General features: G+C 34.6%; 1 protein-coding gene across 1 annotated transcript; it reads right to left on the reverse strand.

Annotated features, from left to right (window-relative positions):
* Window positions 1-5,741: 5,741 nt before the first annotated feature.
* Window positions 5,742-14,180, reverse strand: LOC126816465 (uncharacterized). Its single transcript, XM_056099564.1, has 2 exons — window positions 10,003-14,180; window positions 5,742-9,351 (listed from the first exon to the last, which is right to left on the reverse strand). Exon 1 carries the CDS (start codon window positions 13,488-13,490, stop codon window positions 12,255-12,257), a length of 1,236 nt encoding a protein of 411 aa, XP_055955539.1. The 5' UTR covers window positions 13,491-14,180; the 3' UTR covers window positions 5,742-9,351; window positions 10,003-12,254.
* Between the last annotated feature and the right edge of the window lie 1,276 nt (window positions 14,181-15,456).

Genomic DNA, 15,456 nt, shown 5'->3' on the forward strand with positions numbered 1-15,456 from the left:
TTAACGCAACCTGGACATGCATCTTGTAATACTAAATCAATTATGGACAATTATTTTCTTTAATTAAACTAATTAGCTACAACTTGTAGAGCTCCCACTTCGCCAAAATTCTATGAAAAAATGATAGTGATACGCATGTGAAACAAAGTTGTAAATTATAATTCAATTAATTACAAAATTGTTTGTGTATCTTATGTACTTATCTTTGCTCACTAGACTGTCAACATTCCAAGTCTCCGCTACAGCCTTATGATACATACTCAATTTGATAAAATCTTTAAAATTCAATTATTACTGGGTTATATTATGCTGACTTAAACTTTTCATTAATTTGATCTTGTTTACAAACTATTACATATGATCCTATGTATATCACAGAGCCTATTGTTGCATTTACAATATGTAGTTAATTTAAGGTTGTTAAGCTAACTTGAAATAGCATATGGGATGAGCCTATTGTTATATTTAGAATATGTAGTTAATTTAAAGTTGTAAAGTAAACTTAAGGTTGTCTAGTTAATTTTAAGATTGATACAGTCATGTTTGTTATTGAGTCCCACATGATACCCACTCAAAATAAATATCTTACCATTCAATGATTACAAATTTGTATGTATCCAGGCTTAAGAATATTCCTTATGAATTGATATTGTGTATAAGAAATACTTTCCTATCATGATCATATAAATGAACTCACGGTTTCATTAAGACTAAGACTGAATCATAATATTATAGAACTATCCACGGTTTAGGAACACATGTACATAATGTATTGTTAAAAGTATTGTTATTGGGAGTCTACACCGAACTACCATTGTCTTTAATATAATAGTCAAGCATTTATATGAGTATCTACATAGTTTGATGCAATAAAGGTTGAAAACCAAGATATTTAAGCTGAGAGGTCCCTTTGCAAACCAAAGTTTGGTTTAAAAGAAAAATGTATCCCAAGCTGTAGGATTATTTAGATTGGCCTAATTTATTAATGAAGAAATTAGGTATTTTTAAATGTAGTCTGCCCACTTACACCACGTAGCCAATGTGTGTTCCAGGTGCAAGTAGTCTACAGTATTATTATATAGGCCTATATGTGATCTCTGACAAACTAATTTTAAGTCTTATATTATTCATTGCCTTTGATCCTATACACCAGATCTTAATTAAAACTAGGTCCTTTGATGTCCAATTGCAATCCGATGCCTTATAACATTTGTGTCTTTTCATTCCTCACAATGGATATTTAATCACGAGTCTGTCATTTTCTTGCTAAAGTTTATTAGACCTGCAACCAGTGAAGTGTGTAGACATTCGCATTTCATTGGCTGTTATTTTTAGATTGTCCAATTATATCTCGTCGTTCTCACTCACACAGCAAACTTCGGTGCATGGTGAAACATACATTGTGTAAGAGCTAAATCTGCCTATTGCAAGTCTTTCTTTAGGCCTGAAATGTTATCTAAATCATTAATTATACATTAATTAACTTATCCAGACCATAATCAACTCTTGATGGCATCGCTAGCCTGCGATCTTAAGTGGATTGTGAGCCGATTTACTGCATAACTTTCCTTCTCGATTAAACGATTAAGTGGATAATCGAGACTATGCTGTTTATCGTACTGACTTTAGTAACGATGACCGAGGCTAGGCAGAAATTTCATTCGCTTAGTTCTCGGTTCATAGTGCATCAATTTGAATGAAATTTTTAGCAAATTGCCTTTACGTTATCTAGTTTTTAATTATTATAGTGAGAACTGCCAACTCCTTATCGAATCTCCCATGATGTATCTTTAAGCTGTATACATAGTGTTTAGTTTAGAATCTGAGAAATTTATTTGAATTTGCAAAATCAGGAAAGATATTATTTAGTTCTGCTTGTTTAACCATTAATCTAGTCTTTTATTAGTTATCCACATCAACGAATAACGATCGTGACGTGAATGATAATGCGTAAATATAGATTCCATCCGGACTTATCTAATTATCATATGTGATATACCTTGAAGTCCCAAATTATTACTTCTATTATACCATTACTACTTTGATGCGCGATTATCCTTTCCTTTATTTATTGTTATTGAGTAACATGCCTCTTCGTTCTACCCCCGCCAACTCACCAATATATTTTTGTTGTGATGCATTATAGGTGATATTTAAAGACGTGTCTCAGTTCCTTGATGAACGTTTTGAATTCTTATGCCAACTGTAAGGTTTTGTACCATTACGCCAAGCTAAATTTAATGTTATCTGGAGACATACATCCAAATCCGGGCACTACTAATTTGTTAAAAATATTGCACTTAAATATGAGAAGTCTGCAGTCAAAACTTGATATGATTAGCACTGAAATGTCTGAATTTGACGTTCTAACTTTTTTCTGAAACCTGATTAACTGGTGCATCAGACGTTGAACTAAGTGGTTATCATAAACCCATACTATGCAATAGGACAGTTGGACCCGGTGGAGGTGTAGCTATTTACATACGCGATTCGCTTTATTTTAACGCTCGACTTGACTTGAACATTGCTGGATTAGAGGCAGTTTGGGTTGAAATAAGAAAAAAAAAAGTATTTATTTGAATGGTTGTTTTATAGATCTCCGACAGCCAATTTCGAATAGTGGAATTTAATCGAACAGAGTATAGAACTTGCTAAAGAACAAAATACTAAAACTATAATTTTAGGTGATTTTAATGTTAATATAATTAATAAATATTCTTCAAGGATTAGTAGTATTATGCGTCGCTTTGATCTAACACAACTTATTAATTCACCAACGCGTATTGTAATACAATATCATTTGGGATCTAAATTTCAATATTGTATTCTGAATTCATATTTTATTTGTAACTCATTTTGGACATATATTAAGTAACAGATTAATTGTAAGTTTTAATCTATATCAGGTGTGGGGAGTTGACATAGTATTATGTAAGATTTAATTGATTGTACAAACGTGTATACTCGGAGTGTCTATATGATATAAGATTTAAGCTTAACACGTATTGACACCTTTTGTCTTGAGCTAAGATGTGTGAATCTTAATAATTACTTTTCATTGTTCTGATTACTAATGGTATTAACTATGGCGTGCCCTAGCCGATATAAAAAAAGCCTAGTTTAAAAGCAGACAGAGAGAAGTACAGAGGAGGGACAAGAGAGACCCGTAGAGGCTGAGAGGCCTCCCTGACCTCGGAAGAGGGTCTGCCCTCGACACCGGGCAGAGCGGTCCTGTGAGGCCGATTACATAATCTTAAGTGGTGCCGTGATTCCTGAACCTGTGGTTGTATCACATACTCTTGTGGCGCCGTAGACCAGACCAACGTTTTCGAAGTTCTAACCACTAGAAAATCAAAGAATTTTATTAAAGGTAAGTCTATTTCTGATCCTAAGCATGGCCAGGGTCAATGATAGTGTGATGTTTAATAATTTAACTGGTGAAATAAGCGGTTTATCTTCCACGCTTAAACATTATGTAGTAACTCAATTAACTCAACCATTTTCTAGTATTAAGAAATATGACCTTTCATCTGTTGTATCTTATTCAAAAATTAAATATATTGCTAGTAGTGGAACAGTAATCAACTATTTGTATGGAAATTACTAAAACAAACATCTATTTTGTTTTACAATGAGTTATGTTGATTTTTTTAAAATAATATGTAAATTATAATTGTTTTGAACACATATTTTGGCTTAAAATTAGTAGTAACTATTAAATGCCTACATTTCGAAGTGAAGTGTTTTATGATTGTTTAATTAACTGGAATCGAGTTAAGAGTATCCTAATTGAGAGATATAACTCATAAACATTCACACGGTATTAACGGTTTTATCTCTTATATTTTTTTGTTTTGTCTATATATATAATTGCCCCGGGTTTTATGTTACGGGAAAAGTTTTATGTGAAATTCCTATAAGGCGGAATTGGTTTCACCCCAGAAGGGTCTTGCTCGGATTTAAGAGCGAATGTGATGTATTGTTTTGTGTTTTGTTTAAAAATTATAGAGATAAAACCACCGTTAATTTTGATAGGTTCTTTCCAAAATATCTTATTTAAGATTAGTTAAATGTGACCTCCTACTTTCAATTTGGTTTATGTCAATTCTAATGTAAATATTTTAAAAAAGTCTGTTCCACTTACTAATTTGATTAAAAGTTAATTGAGTTCACTCCATGATATAATAAGCAGATGATAAAACTTGGGCACGCATGGCAGTTAAAATATTCCAATGACACGACATGTCATTAAGCACCGTTGGCCAGGCGGTATGGAAAGGAAAAAGACTAACCGACAAGAATAATAGCGGCCAATAAATAAACAGAAGGTGACGATACTGAGTATAAAGTATTGAAGAAGATGGTGACGGCTAAAAGCCACAAGCCGCAGTGAGCTTGAGAATGGAGAAATTATCCATTCACCATACCTCGACAAAGCAGAGCATACGAAATATATGCTGACATGATGAAGAATATATGCATACATGGTGGAAAATATAATTATGCCGACATGAAGAAGAATATGCATCCATGGTGGAAAATGTAATTATGCTGACATAAAGGAGAATAGGTGCATACATGGTAGAAAATATATGTTTAAATGGTGGATTCCCTAATTTGGATCGCGTGTGACTGATTATGTTCGTGTATTTTATTTATCATTTATATGACATTCATTTGTGTGACGATTTTTCCGCGTACTGTGTTCCCACGTAGATGTGCCTTTATTCATAGAATATACTGATCTAGGATCTAGGACCAGTGACACTTATACTTTTGTGAATATTTTTAGTTTCGATGTTGTGCTTCTTGTATATAACTTTTGCGACACTATATTTTCCCCGGCGTTACTCCGTAGACTACTGAACATTTTTTTTACCATTGACAATATCTGCTTTTGGATACTTCAATTACTGTATTATGCTTTAATCTTTTATTGTTTTAAAATCGTTTCATATATTATTTTATATATTCCACTATTTTAAAATTGTGGTTAAGGGAGGAATGTAATACAATATCATTTGGGATCTAAATTTCAATATTGTATTCTGAATTCATATTTTATTTTTAAAAAAAACTCATTTTGGACATATATTAAGTGACAGATTATCAGGTGTGGGGAGTTGACATAGTATTATGTAAGATTTAATGGATTGTACAAACGTGTATACTCGGAGTGTCTATATGATATAAGATTTAAGCTTAACACGTGTTGACACCTTTTGTTTTGAGCTAAGATGTGTGAATCTTAATAATTACTTTTCATTGTTTCATAGTTAATGGTATTAACTATGGCGTGCCCTAGCCGATATAAAAATGCCTAGTTTAGAAGCAGACAGAGAGAAGTACAGAGTGGTATCCGAGCTGACAAGACGTGTCTTGATAGCTCTCCATCTACTGGCGTTTATAAAGAGCTATTTATTTAGTGTCCGACAATGGCCATCTCATCTTTTGTATAGATACGACCCAGATACCCTGTAATGGATTAATATCTCAGAGTTGATAATTGTATAAACTATTCGAGTTCTACTGTGACAAGACATTTGAATTCTCAGTGTTGGTGTCAGCCATATTGTCATGGCCGGTCTATGGCCACCGTGATTCACCACCTTTAAACTCTAATTAAGACCACATACAAGCTGTTGAAGTGTTTTATTGACAATGAGTTACATAAAATCGACAAAGATGACAATTAACCCTAATGGGGAGATGAGTGTAACAAAGCGTATAATTATCGACAATACTGTTGAACTGATTCCCGACGATGATAACCCCTCCACTGGTATTGCCTCAGTAGACATATTATATTTCCTACAAGCTAAGGATTTTGACATCAGCAATATAAAATGTCTCCAAAATGTAGGTAAGGGCAAGTTTTGCCTAACTCTTAAGGATATACTTGCCAAGGAGTTATTTCTTGAGAATCTCAAGACCTTCTCAGTGAAGAATTGCAATTATACAGTAGAGTCGGCTGGAAACATCACATGGGACTACCCTGTTGATTCAATTCCTGTTGTGGTCTTCGGCCTACCATTCGAAATGGACAATAATTATCTGGTTAACAAATTGACGAACTATTGTGAATTGGTTAAATGTGACAGATCCTGCTTCAAACCATTTCCAACGGTCGAAAGCGGTGTTAGAATTGTTTATGTAAAAAAAATGTTTAAACCTATTCCATCGCACATTTATATAAAAGGGATACATGTATCAATTAAATATGAGGGCCTAACTAGGGGCAAAATTTGTTACAACTGCGGCCTGCATGGGCATCTTGGCCGTGAATGTACAAAACCAGACAAAAGATATAGTCTGCCAACCAACCCCAATGCACCAAATCCTGATGATCAAATGGAATTTCCTGCCCTTCAACCCCAAACTAGTCCAAACAGTGCTATAGTATCTGCTGATATAGCCACTGAACCCACCCATAATATTGATAATATATTTATGAACCTAATCATGAGCAACTAAATATCAATAACCATGTCTTAGGTTATGACCCTAGTGAAGACAATAACCCTGGTGTCAATAATATTATCCCCTCAAAAAATAATACGACAAAAACAAATGTCTATAATTCTGGTCAAGTCAAACCCGCAAACCCAGGAAGTCTAAACCAGGACTTAGCTACTCTAGACTCCATAAAAACAACAGTAGTCAACAATGACATTCCTATCACTACCGATACAACAAATGTTATCCTCAGCCCTGATAGCCATTTTATCAATGATGTTAATAAGTCTATTATTGATACATCTAGTGGTCATGTTTCTTCCACCCCCATTAACACAGGATTGTCAGTGGGTCAAAGTTATTTAGAGGATAACAGTATCATTGACAACTCATCCCATGATATCCCTGAAACATCGCAGTCAAATCTTAACTATGACGCTGATGTCTCATTGTTAAATAACTCTACAGTCACTAAGTGTGACACAGTAAGTAAAAGGGAAAGAACCATTGATAGTTTATCCGAAACAGAAATAGATGATAAAAGGGCGCGAGCGGAATCCCCGCTTACCGAAACAGAAGTTTAGAGATCAAACAAATTAAGACGTTATAAGTTCTTGAAACCATATTAGTTAACAATGAAGCCTTCTATCCCTATTATTTACCTAATTATTATGTTAATTTACTCCATAAACGCTCTACAAGGAAATCTTCAAAGGATTAAACAAATTAGCAATATATTTAACAAACTAGATATTGTTTGTATACAAGAAATTCTAAAATCCAATGTCCATCAAATAAAAAATGTTGAAAACGAAACTGGCTATAACTTATACACTGCATATAATGAAACAAAGATTGGCATTGCCCTATTATTAAGCCCAAACATTATACATAAACTCTACAATACACCTGATGAATTAGCAGGTAGGCTCCAACATCTGGAGGTAAATGCAAATAATGAAACTATTCAAATATTCAATATATATGGTCCCTGCAAGAGAGAATTGAAAACTTATTACTACAAGAGACTTCTTGAATATGTCAAAACTATTCATAATCCACTACATTCTTATATTATTACTGGTGATTTTAACCTTATTGAAAACAGTAAAGATAACAAACATGGCAACATGAATAACCATCCAAAAGATGCTATAAGATATCTACTTGATATACAAAATCTACTTAATATAAGTGATGGTTACAGAATTATCTCCCCTGACACTCCCCTTTTTACCTATCACAACTCACAAGGACATGCTAGCAGATTAGACCGCATTTACATAAGTAATAAATATGCAACTTACATCAAATCAATTAAACATATACCACTTCATTTCACTGACCATAAAGCAGTGGAACTAAATATCAACCTTAACAATCTTAAATGGGGTAAAGGATATTGGAAACTTAACAATTCTATTCAAGATGATAAAAACTACCAAAATCAAATTAAAACATTCTGGTCAAGCTGGCAAAACAAAAAATACCAAATCATTGACAACATACAATGGTGGGAAAAAGGTAAAGCCGCTATTAGAAATATTACACAAAATTACTGTCAAGCCTTAGCAGTTGAGAACAAACATATCCTCAGTAACCTTTATCAACGACTGGAATCCCTAGAAAATGAAATATCTTGTAAGAATAACTCTATAAACGAGATTAAATCAAAAATTGAGCTTATAGAATATAATACCAAACAAGGCTACGTTATACGTTCAAAATTAGAAATACCCCAAATTGATGTATCTACTAATTCTAAAATATATAAATTAGCAGAAGTTAAAAAGGGTGCAAAAAAACAAATTAAACAACTGATCAATCAAAATAATACAATCTGTGACAATAAACAAGATATATCAGACACAATTCACCAATTCTACCAACAACTATATACTTCTCAAAATATTAATGATAACTTAATGAAGTCCTATATCGAAAACAGTGACATAAACACACTAACAAACACGGAAAGAGATTCAATATCACATTTTATATCTAGAGATGAAGTCCTTAAGGCGTTACAAAAATTTAGAACAAACCGTAGCCCGGGTATAGATGGTATTCCAGGAGATTTCTACATAAAATTCTTTGACATTATAGGAAACGATTTAACAGAAGTATTAAACAACATCTATCTACAGGGGGAATTATCTAACACAATGAGAACTGGTATCATAACAATTAACTACAAGAATAAAGGCGACCATCGATTACTCAAGAACTATAGACCGATAAGCCTGTTATGTGTGGACTATAAAATCATAACAAAAATTCTAAGCACAAGAATAAATTCTGTTATTAACAAATTAATCTCTAATACACAAACAGGAGCTGGACCAAAAAAAAGCATTTTTGATAACCTATATTCAATAGATACAATACTAAATTATATAAACACAAATGAGTCCAGTGCCCATATATTATCATTTGACCAAGAAAAAGCCTTCGATCGCATTGAACACAACTATATCATAAATCTACTTAAACATATTAATTTCCCAAATTACATCCTTAACTGGGTTACAATATTGTTTAAAAACTTGATTAGTAAAGTCCAAGTAAATGGATCCTTTTCCCAAAATATTAAAATTAACCGATCGATTCGTCAAGGATGTCCACTATCCATGATTCTATACTCATTGTGTATCAACCCCCTTGCTTCATACATAAACAAAAACATCCTCATAAAAGGCATCAGGATCCCTAACCACCCTTCAGAGATTAAGTTATTTCAGCATGCAGATGACTGTTCTGCTATAATATCTAGACTTTCTTCATACAGCACCCTCCTCGAACAATTCAAAACATTTGGCTCTATATCTGGCTCCAAACTAAACCATGATAAAACTGAAATCCTTTCTGTTGGAAAACCATCACACTACTCCTATCCTGTAAATATAAATATTAATATTAAAACAGACGCTATAAAATTACTAGGCATTTGGTTTGGCTCAAATAAAATGGAAAAGAACTGGCTACCCCTTGTTCAAATAATCAATTCAACCATCCAGATATGGGAAAAAGACTCTCTTTCATATAAAGAAAAAGTATGCATCTTAAACACCTATATACTCAGCAAACTATGGTTTGTTGCTAGGATAGTTCCTCCCTCAAACTCAATTATTAAAAACATAAATAAAATAATCTACAATTTCATCTGGGAAAATAAAAGTGAAACAATTAATCGAAACACCTTGAACCTAGAGCATAAAAATGGTGGCCTTAAAGTGCCAAACATTCGACTAAAAATCCAGGCAATGCAACAACAACTTATAGTAAAAGCAATCAAAGACAACAACAGTCCCTGGTTAGGCCTATACATATACTGGCTAGGATTTACTACAAGGGATACTCTGCCAAGATATGCATCAAATAATTATACCCACTCGGAAAAACTCCCCCAATCATATATAGATATAAAAGAAACTTACAATAGCCTCAAATCATCCATCAAATATACATACAATACAAAACTTAAAGACATATACTGGTCCCTAATTGACTTATTACAGACACAACCAAAAATAAATAAACAATTACCTCATGTTGACTTTTCAAAAGTCTGGACAAACCTCTATAAATGCTCCTCCTTATCTGAAAAAGAAAAGGATTTCATGTATACAATCATCAATAATGCAGTACTAACAAAAGATATTATGCTATACAGAAATATATATATACTATCAACTATAAATGCCACTATTGTAACCAAGCAACTGAATCTTACCATCATTTATTTCTGAATTGCCCCAAACTATTCGAGTTCTACTGTGACAAGACATTTGAATTCTCAGTGTTGGTGTCAGCCATATTGTCATGGCCGGTCTATGGCCACCGTGATTCACCACCTTTAAACTCTAATTAAGACCACGTACAAGCTGTTGAAGTGTTTTATTGACAATGAGTTACATAAAATCGACAAAGATGACAATTAACCCTAATGGGGAGATGAGTGTAATCTCAAGACCTTCTCAGTGAAGAATTGCAATTATACAGTAGAGTCGGCTGGAAACATCACATGGGACTACCCTGTTGATTCAATTCCTGTTGCGGTCTTCGGCCTACCATTCGAAATGGACAATAATTATCTGGTTAACAAATTGACGAACTATTGTGAATTGGTTAAATGTGACAGATCCTGCTTCAAACCATTTCCAACGGTCGAAAGCGGTGTTAGAATTGTTTATGTAAAAAAAATGTTTAAACCTATTCCATCGCACATTTATATAAAAGGGATACATGTATCCATTAAATATGAGGGCCAAACTAGGGGCAAAATTTGTTACAACTGCGGCCTGCATGGGCATCTTGGCCGTGATGGAACAAAACCAGACAAAAGATATAGTCTGCCAACCAACCCCAATGCACCAAATCCTGATGATCAAATGGAATTTCCTGCCCTTCAACCCCAAACTAGTCCAAACAGTGCTATAGTACATGTATCTGCTGATATAGCCACTGAACCCACCCATAATATTGATAATATATTTATGAACCTAATCATGAGCACCTAAATATCAATAACCATGTCTTAGGTTATGACCCTAGTGAAGACAATAACCCTGGTGTCAATAATATTATCCCCTCAAAAAATAATACGACAAAAACAAATGTCTATAATTCTGGTCAAGTCAAACCCACAAACCCAGGAAGTCTAAGCCAGGACTTAGCTACTCTAGACTCCATAAAAACAACAGTAGTCAACAATGACATTCCTATCACTACCGATACAACAAATGTTATCCTCAGCCCTGATAGCCATTTTATCAATGATGTTAATAAGTCTATTATTGATACATCTAGTGGTCATGTTTCTTCCACCCCCATTAACACAGGATCCTCAGTGGGTCAAAGTTATTTAGAGGATAACAGTATCATTGACAACTCATCCCATGATATCCCTGAAACATCGCAGTCAAATCTTAACTATGACGCTGATGTCTCATTGTTAAATAACTCTACAGTCACTAAGTGTGACACAGTAAGTAAAAGGGAAAGAAGCCTTGATAGTTTATCCGAAACAGAAATAGATGATAAAAGGGCGCGAGCGGAATCCCCGCTTACCGAAACAGATGTTTAGAGATCAAACAAATTAAGACGTTATAAGTTCTTGAAACCATATTAGTTAACAATGAAGCCTTCTATCCCTATTATTTACCTAATTATTATGTTAATTTACTCCATAAACGCTCTACAAGGAAATCTTCAAAAGATTAAACAAATTAGCAATATATTTAACAAACTAGATATTGTTTGTATACAAGAAATTCTAAAATCCAATGTCCATCAAATAAAAAATGTTGAAAACGAAACTGGCTATAACTTATACACTGCATATAATGAAACAAAGATTGGCATTGCCCTATTATTAAGCCCAAACATTATACATAAACTCTACAATACACCTGATGAATTAGCAGGTAGGCTCCAACATCTGGGGGTAAATGCAAATAATGAAACTATTCAAATATAGTCTTTTAACAGCATCTGATGTATCACTTAAAGTTAAAGCGGAAAACTTGCGACAGTTTAACAAACTATGTGATGTTGAAGGGCCACAGAATAAACATGGTGACTTCCTTGCTAAAGCAGTTGTCACTTGAATACTGGAATCATAAACCTTTCGTGCTGCAGGCTGTTTATTTTGACTATTATTCTGACTGTAAGAAGAAATTGGTCTACTCTGATATCCAAGTCCACTCACACGTGGGTCGTTTTCACTTCTAGATATAAAGCCCACAAAGCTTTCAAAGTCAGATAGATTAGGTGACCGACTCTGGGTTTCACGTAATTTACCAACTTGTGAAATTCACTTCTGTTGAAGAGCTGTTGGTAATTTTGAACAAAAAAGATCTAATAAAGTCAAAATCGTCCATACAATTCATATCACTATTATTTTCTTTAGAGTTAACACAGTGGTTAAGAAAAATAGAAAATTTTCTTAGTCCTGCTTTATCACCGGAACTAATTCGAGGCCACTGTTCAATTTGTTTCATAAATGCTGCTGCTATTATTGGGGGGTCACCGTAGTCGCGAATAAGCAAGGTCTTTGCACGTTCACAGGCCTTTTGTGGGGGATCGATTAAAGGACAATATTGAATTAAATCGTGCGCTTCCCCTCTCGTATATTTCAGCAGAAATTCAAGTCTTCTAGTTGGATCCTTCGTATTTCGTTCCACAACTAACTCAAAGTTTCTTTTAAAGGTTTGAAATAATAAAATGTCAGACCCATCGAAATATTTAATTTCATGATTGGGTAACACTTGATCACGTTGATTTTCTACAAGTCTATTGAAAACAGACATTACATCAGTATTGTTACACGTAAATGATTGTGTTTCTTTCACGTCAGGACCTGTCAATGTCACTGGAGGTACGAATGCTTTAGATGAATTAGTTTCTTTCGCGACAGGACTTGCTGATGTCACTGGAGGTTTAAATGTTACTTCCGGGTCTGATTCTTCTTCTAAAACCCGATTCATTTCACGCACTGCATGTAGTTTTGCACGTAACGACACTTCCTTCTGTTTTCTCTGCAGTTCTTCAGTGCGCCTTTGTAGTTTAAGTTTTTCTTCTTCAATTTCGTTGATTTCATGTAAGGCTTCTACATGTAGCTCAAGTTTTAATTCTATTTCTTTCTGCTTATTTTTAAGTCTTATACTTGAAGTCGTTGAACGGTTCGAAACATGAGACACACTATCCTCTGGGTTCACTGTCGGCTCATTGTTCACACTGTTTTCGGACGCCTCGGGTAAATTCTCATTCTCCTCTAAATTCACTATTGGTTCATTATTCACATTGTTCACATTATCTGTATTCACATTGTCGTTGACATTGTCATTAACCACATCTCCGGCCCCGTATGGGTTGCCATTTTCAAGTTCTGACATATTTGTATCATGTATTGTATTTGCTAATAACGTTAAATGTACATCACGTGTTATCTGGGTAATACATTTTGACCACTGTGTAAAGCTTGTCAACAAAAGGAACAAAACAAGAGTCAAAAAATGACTTACTATTTTCATAGCTTGAAATATTTTCACAGTGTCTATAAACTGTTCACATAGTTTCAGTGTCTCTAATTTTCAGTGTTCACTGTTCACTCATAATACGTTTTTCACTAGAGAATGTTGTGAGTGAGAGAAGATGCTGACCCTCTCCACGCGACGTGCCGTACGGGGTGGGCTGGCAAACTAAGTTGACAAGACAATGGTCAACACTTGAATCTAGGGACAACACTTGAAATGATAAGGCCTTGCAATGTTAATGAATATTTATGTAAATAAATATCATATACCGAAAAAAATAGTTACAGCACAAAACATTTATGTAAACAAGCTGACAGTTTTCCTTGTTGACACACAGAGTTCATGATTCACAGAGTTCATGGTTCACAGAGTTCACTGTTCACAAAGTTCATGGTTCACAGAGTTCATGGGTCACAGAGTTCACGGATGAGAGTTCACGGTTCACGGAGATCCGCCATGTTTAAGAACATGCGGTTTCACGATAAGAAAGTTCACCTTCCCGGAGGAATTACAAAATCAGTCACGGTTGTCACCCCATGATACGAACATATATAGTTTCTATGTTCATTCACACACAGTTCACCATTCTTTGGTCGTATATAACAATCGTCCTAAACATAGTTACCAAACTCCCACCGCGATGCGGTGAAAAACGGTATCAACACACGCCATCACTCACAACCTCATAACGAGGCCAGAGGAAGTTAAACAGTCAAGATCACAAAGTCTCTTTCACACAAACGAATAACAACACTACAGACACGATCAACCAGTCACTTAACACTAAAGGGCAAACGACTTAACACACACAACATATAAACAATATTTTGGACATTACAATCTTTCACCAAATATGTACTCTTACAAAATAGAATTTTTGATGATATATATTGCTGTTCGTATAATCTATTAGATCTATGTTATTATGGCTCAGTATTTATTATATATTTATAGCACTAGGCCTAGCTAGGCCTAGCACTCGACGATAACTCGTATCGTATTCGTAGCGACATAGACTGAGTACTTTTTCTTCAGAAATGCTGATTTTTTTTTTAATCCCTCAATAGTCCCTAAAATTAAAACACCCGGCATAGGACCTACTCTTGGTACCATATCCACCACTCGGATGTTTACATTTTCTTCTGTTCAACTGCGAAACGTCTTCTTTAGCCGCCATGTTGAGTGACATTACAAACAAACCCCAAGATACTTTTTATGCAAATTAAGCAGTCGCCACTCTGTGTATTTTTACTCTGTGCGGATAAGCAGTTTTGACGTTCACGTCCACACGACTAAATATTTTGAGCTGATATTTTGGGACAAGGTAAATACACCACTCTTCTATATTTTGCTGCTTAAATTTCATACGTACTCGAATTTTTATTTTTTGAGACTCTGTTCAAATCGGGATAGTCCCTTTAAACTTAATCCCCACACGTTCCTTATAAAGAGGGTTCGTGCATGAGTCATGTACGTCCCCCGGGAAATTGGCCAGGCGCTTCCTTTGTCTAATTGGGCAGTTGCACAGAAGCTACCTTGGATTTGAACACGATGGTCTATTATGGGCACCAAGGAGGAGAAGCGGCGGATGACGGGTGTCCACTTTTCTAAAGCGTGAAATTCAGTATTTGGATAAGTGTTTATTTAACCGTATGTTTATAAAAAAAATGAGCTAATTTGTACTCCAGAGACCTCCGATCTGATGTCTTATCATAACGTCAATTTAGCACCTCAAGATAAATGGTGGCGGTGTTTAACCATGGACCGTGTATAGATGGACAGACAACGCCCACGAAGTCTTTAGAATTCTGTGCCGCGGCAAAAGAGGGACCTGACAATCGTGACTAAAATAAAATTACCTCCCCTCGCGCAATTACCAGTATTATGTTTAATAAGCAAAGAAACAGAAACCAAGTCATAATATTTCTTATTAATCTTGCCACTCTTTTTTTTAAACCCATAC

Source organism: Patella vulgata, chromosome 3, assembly GCF_932274485.2.
Source record: "Patella vulgata chromosome 3, xgPatVulg1.2, whole genome shotgun sequence".
Classification (NCBI taxonomy): domain Eukaryota; kingdom Metazoa; phylum Mollusca; class Gastropoda; family Patellidae; genus Patella; species Patella vulgata.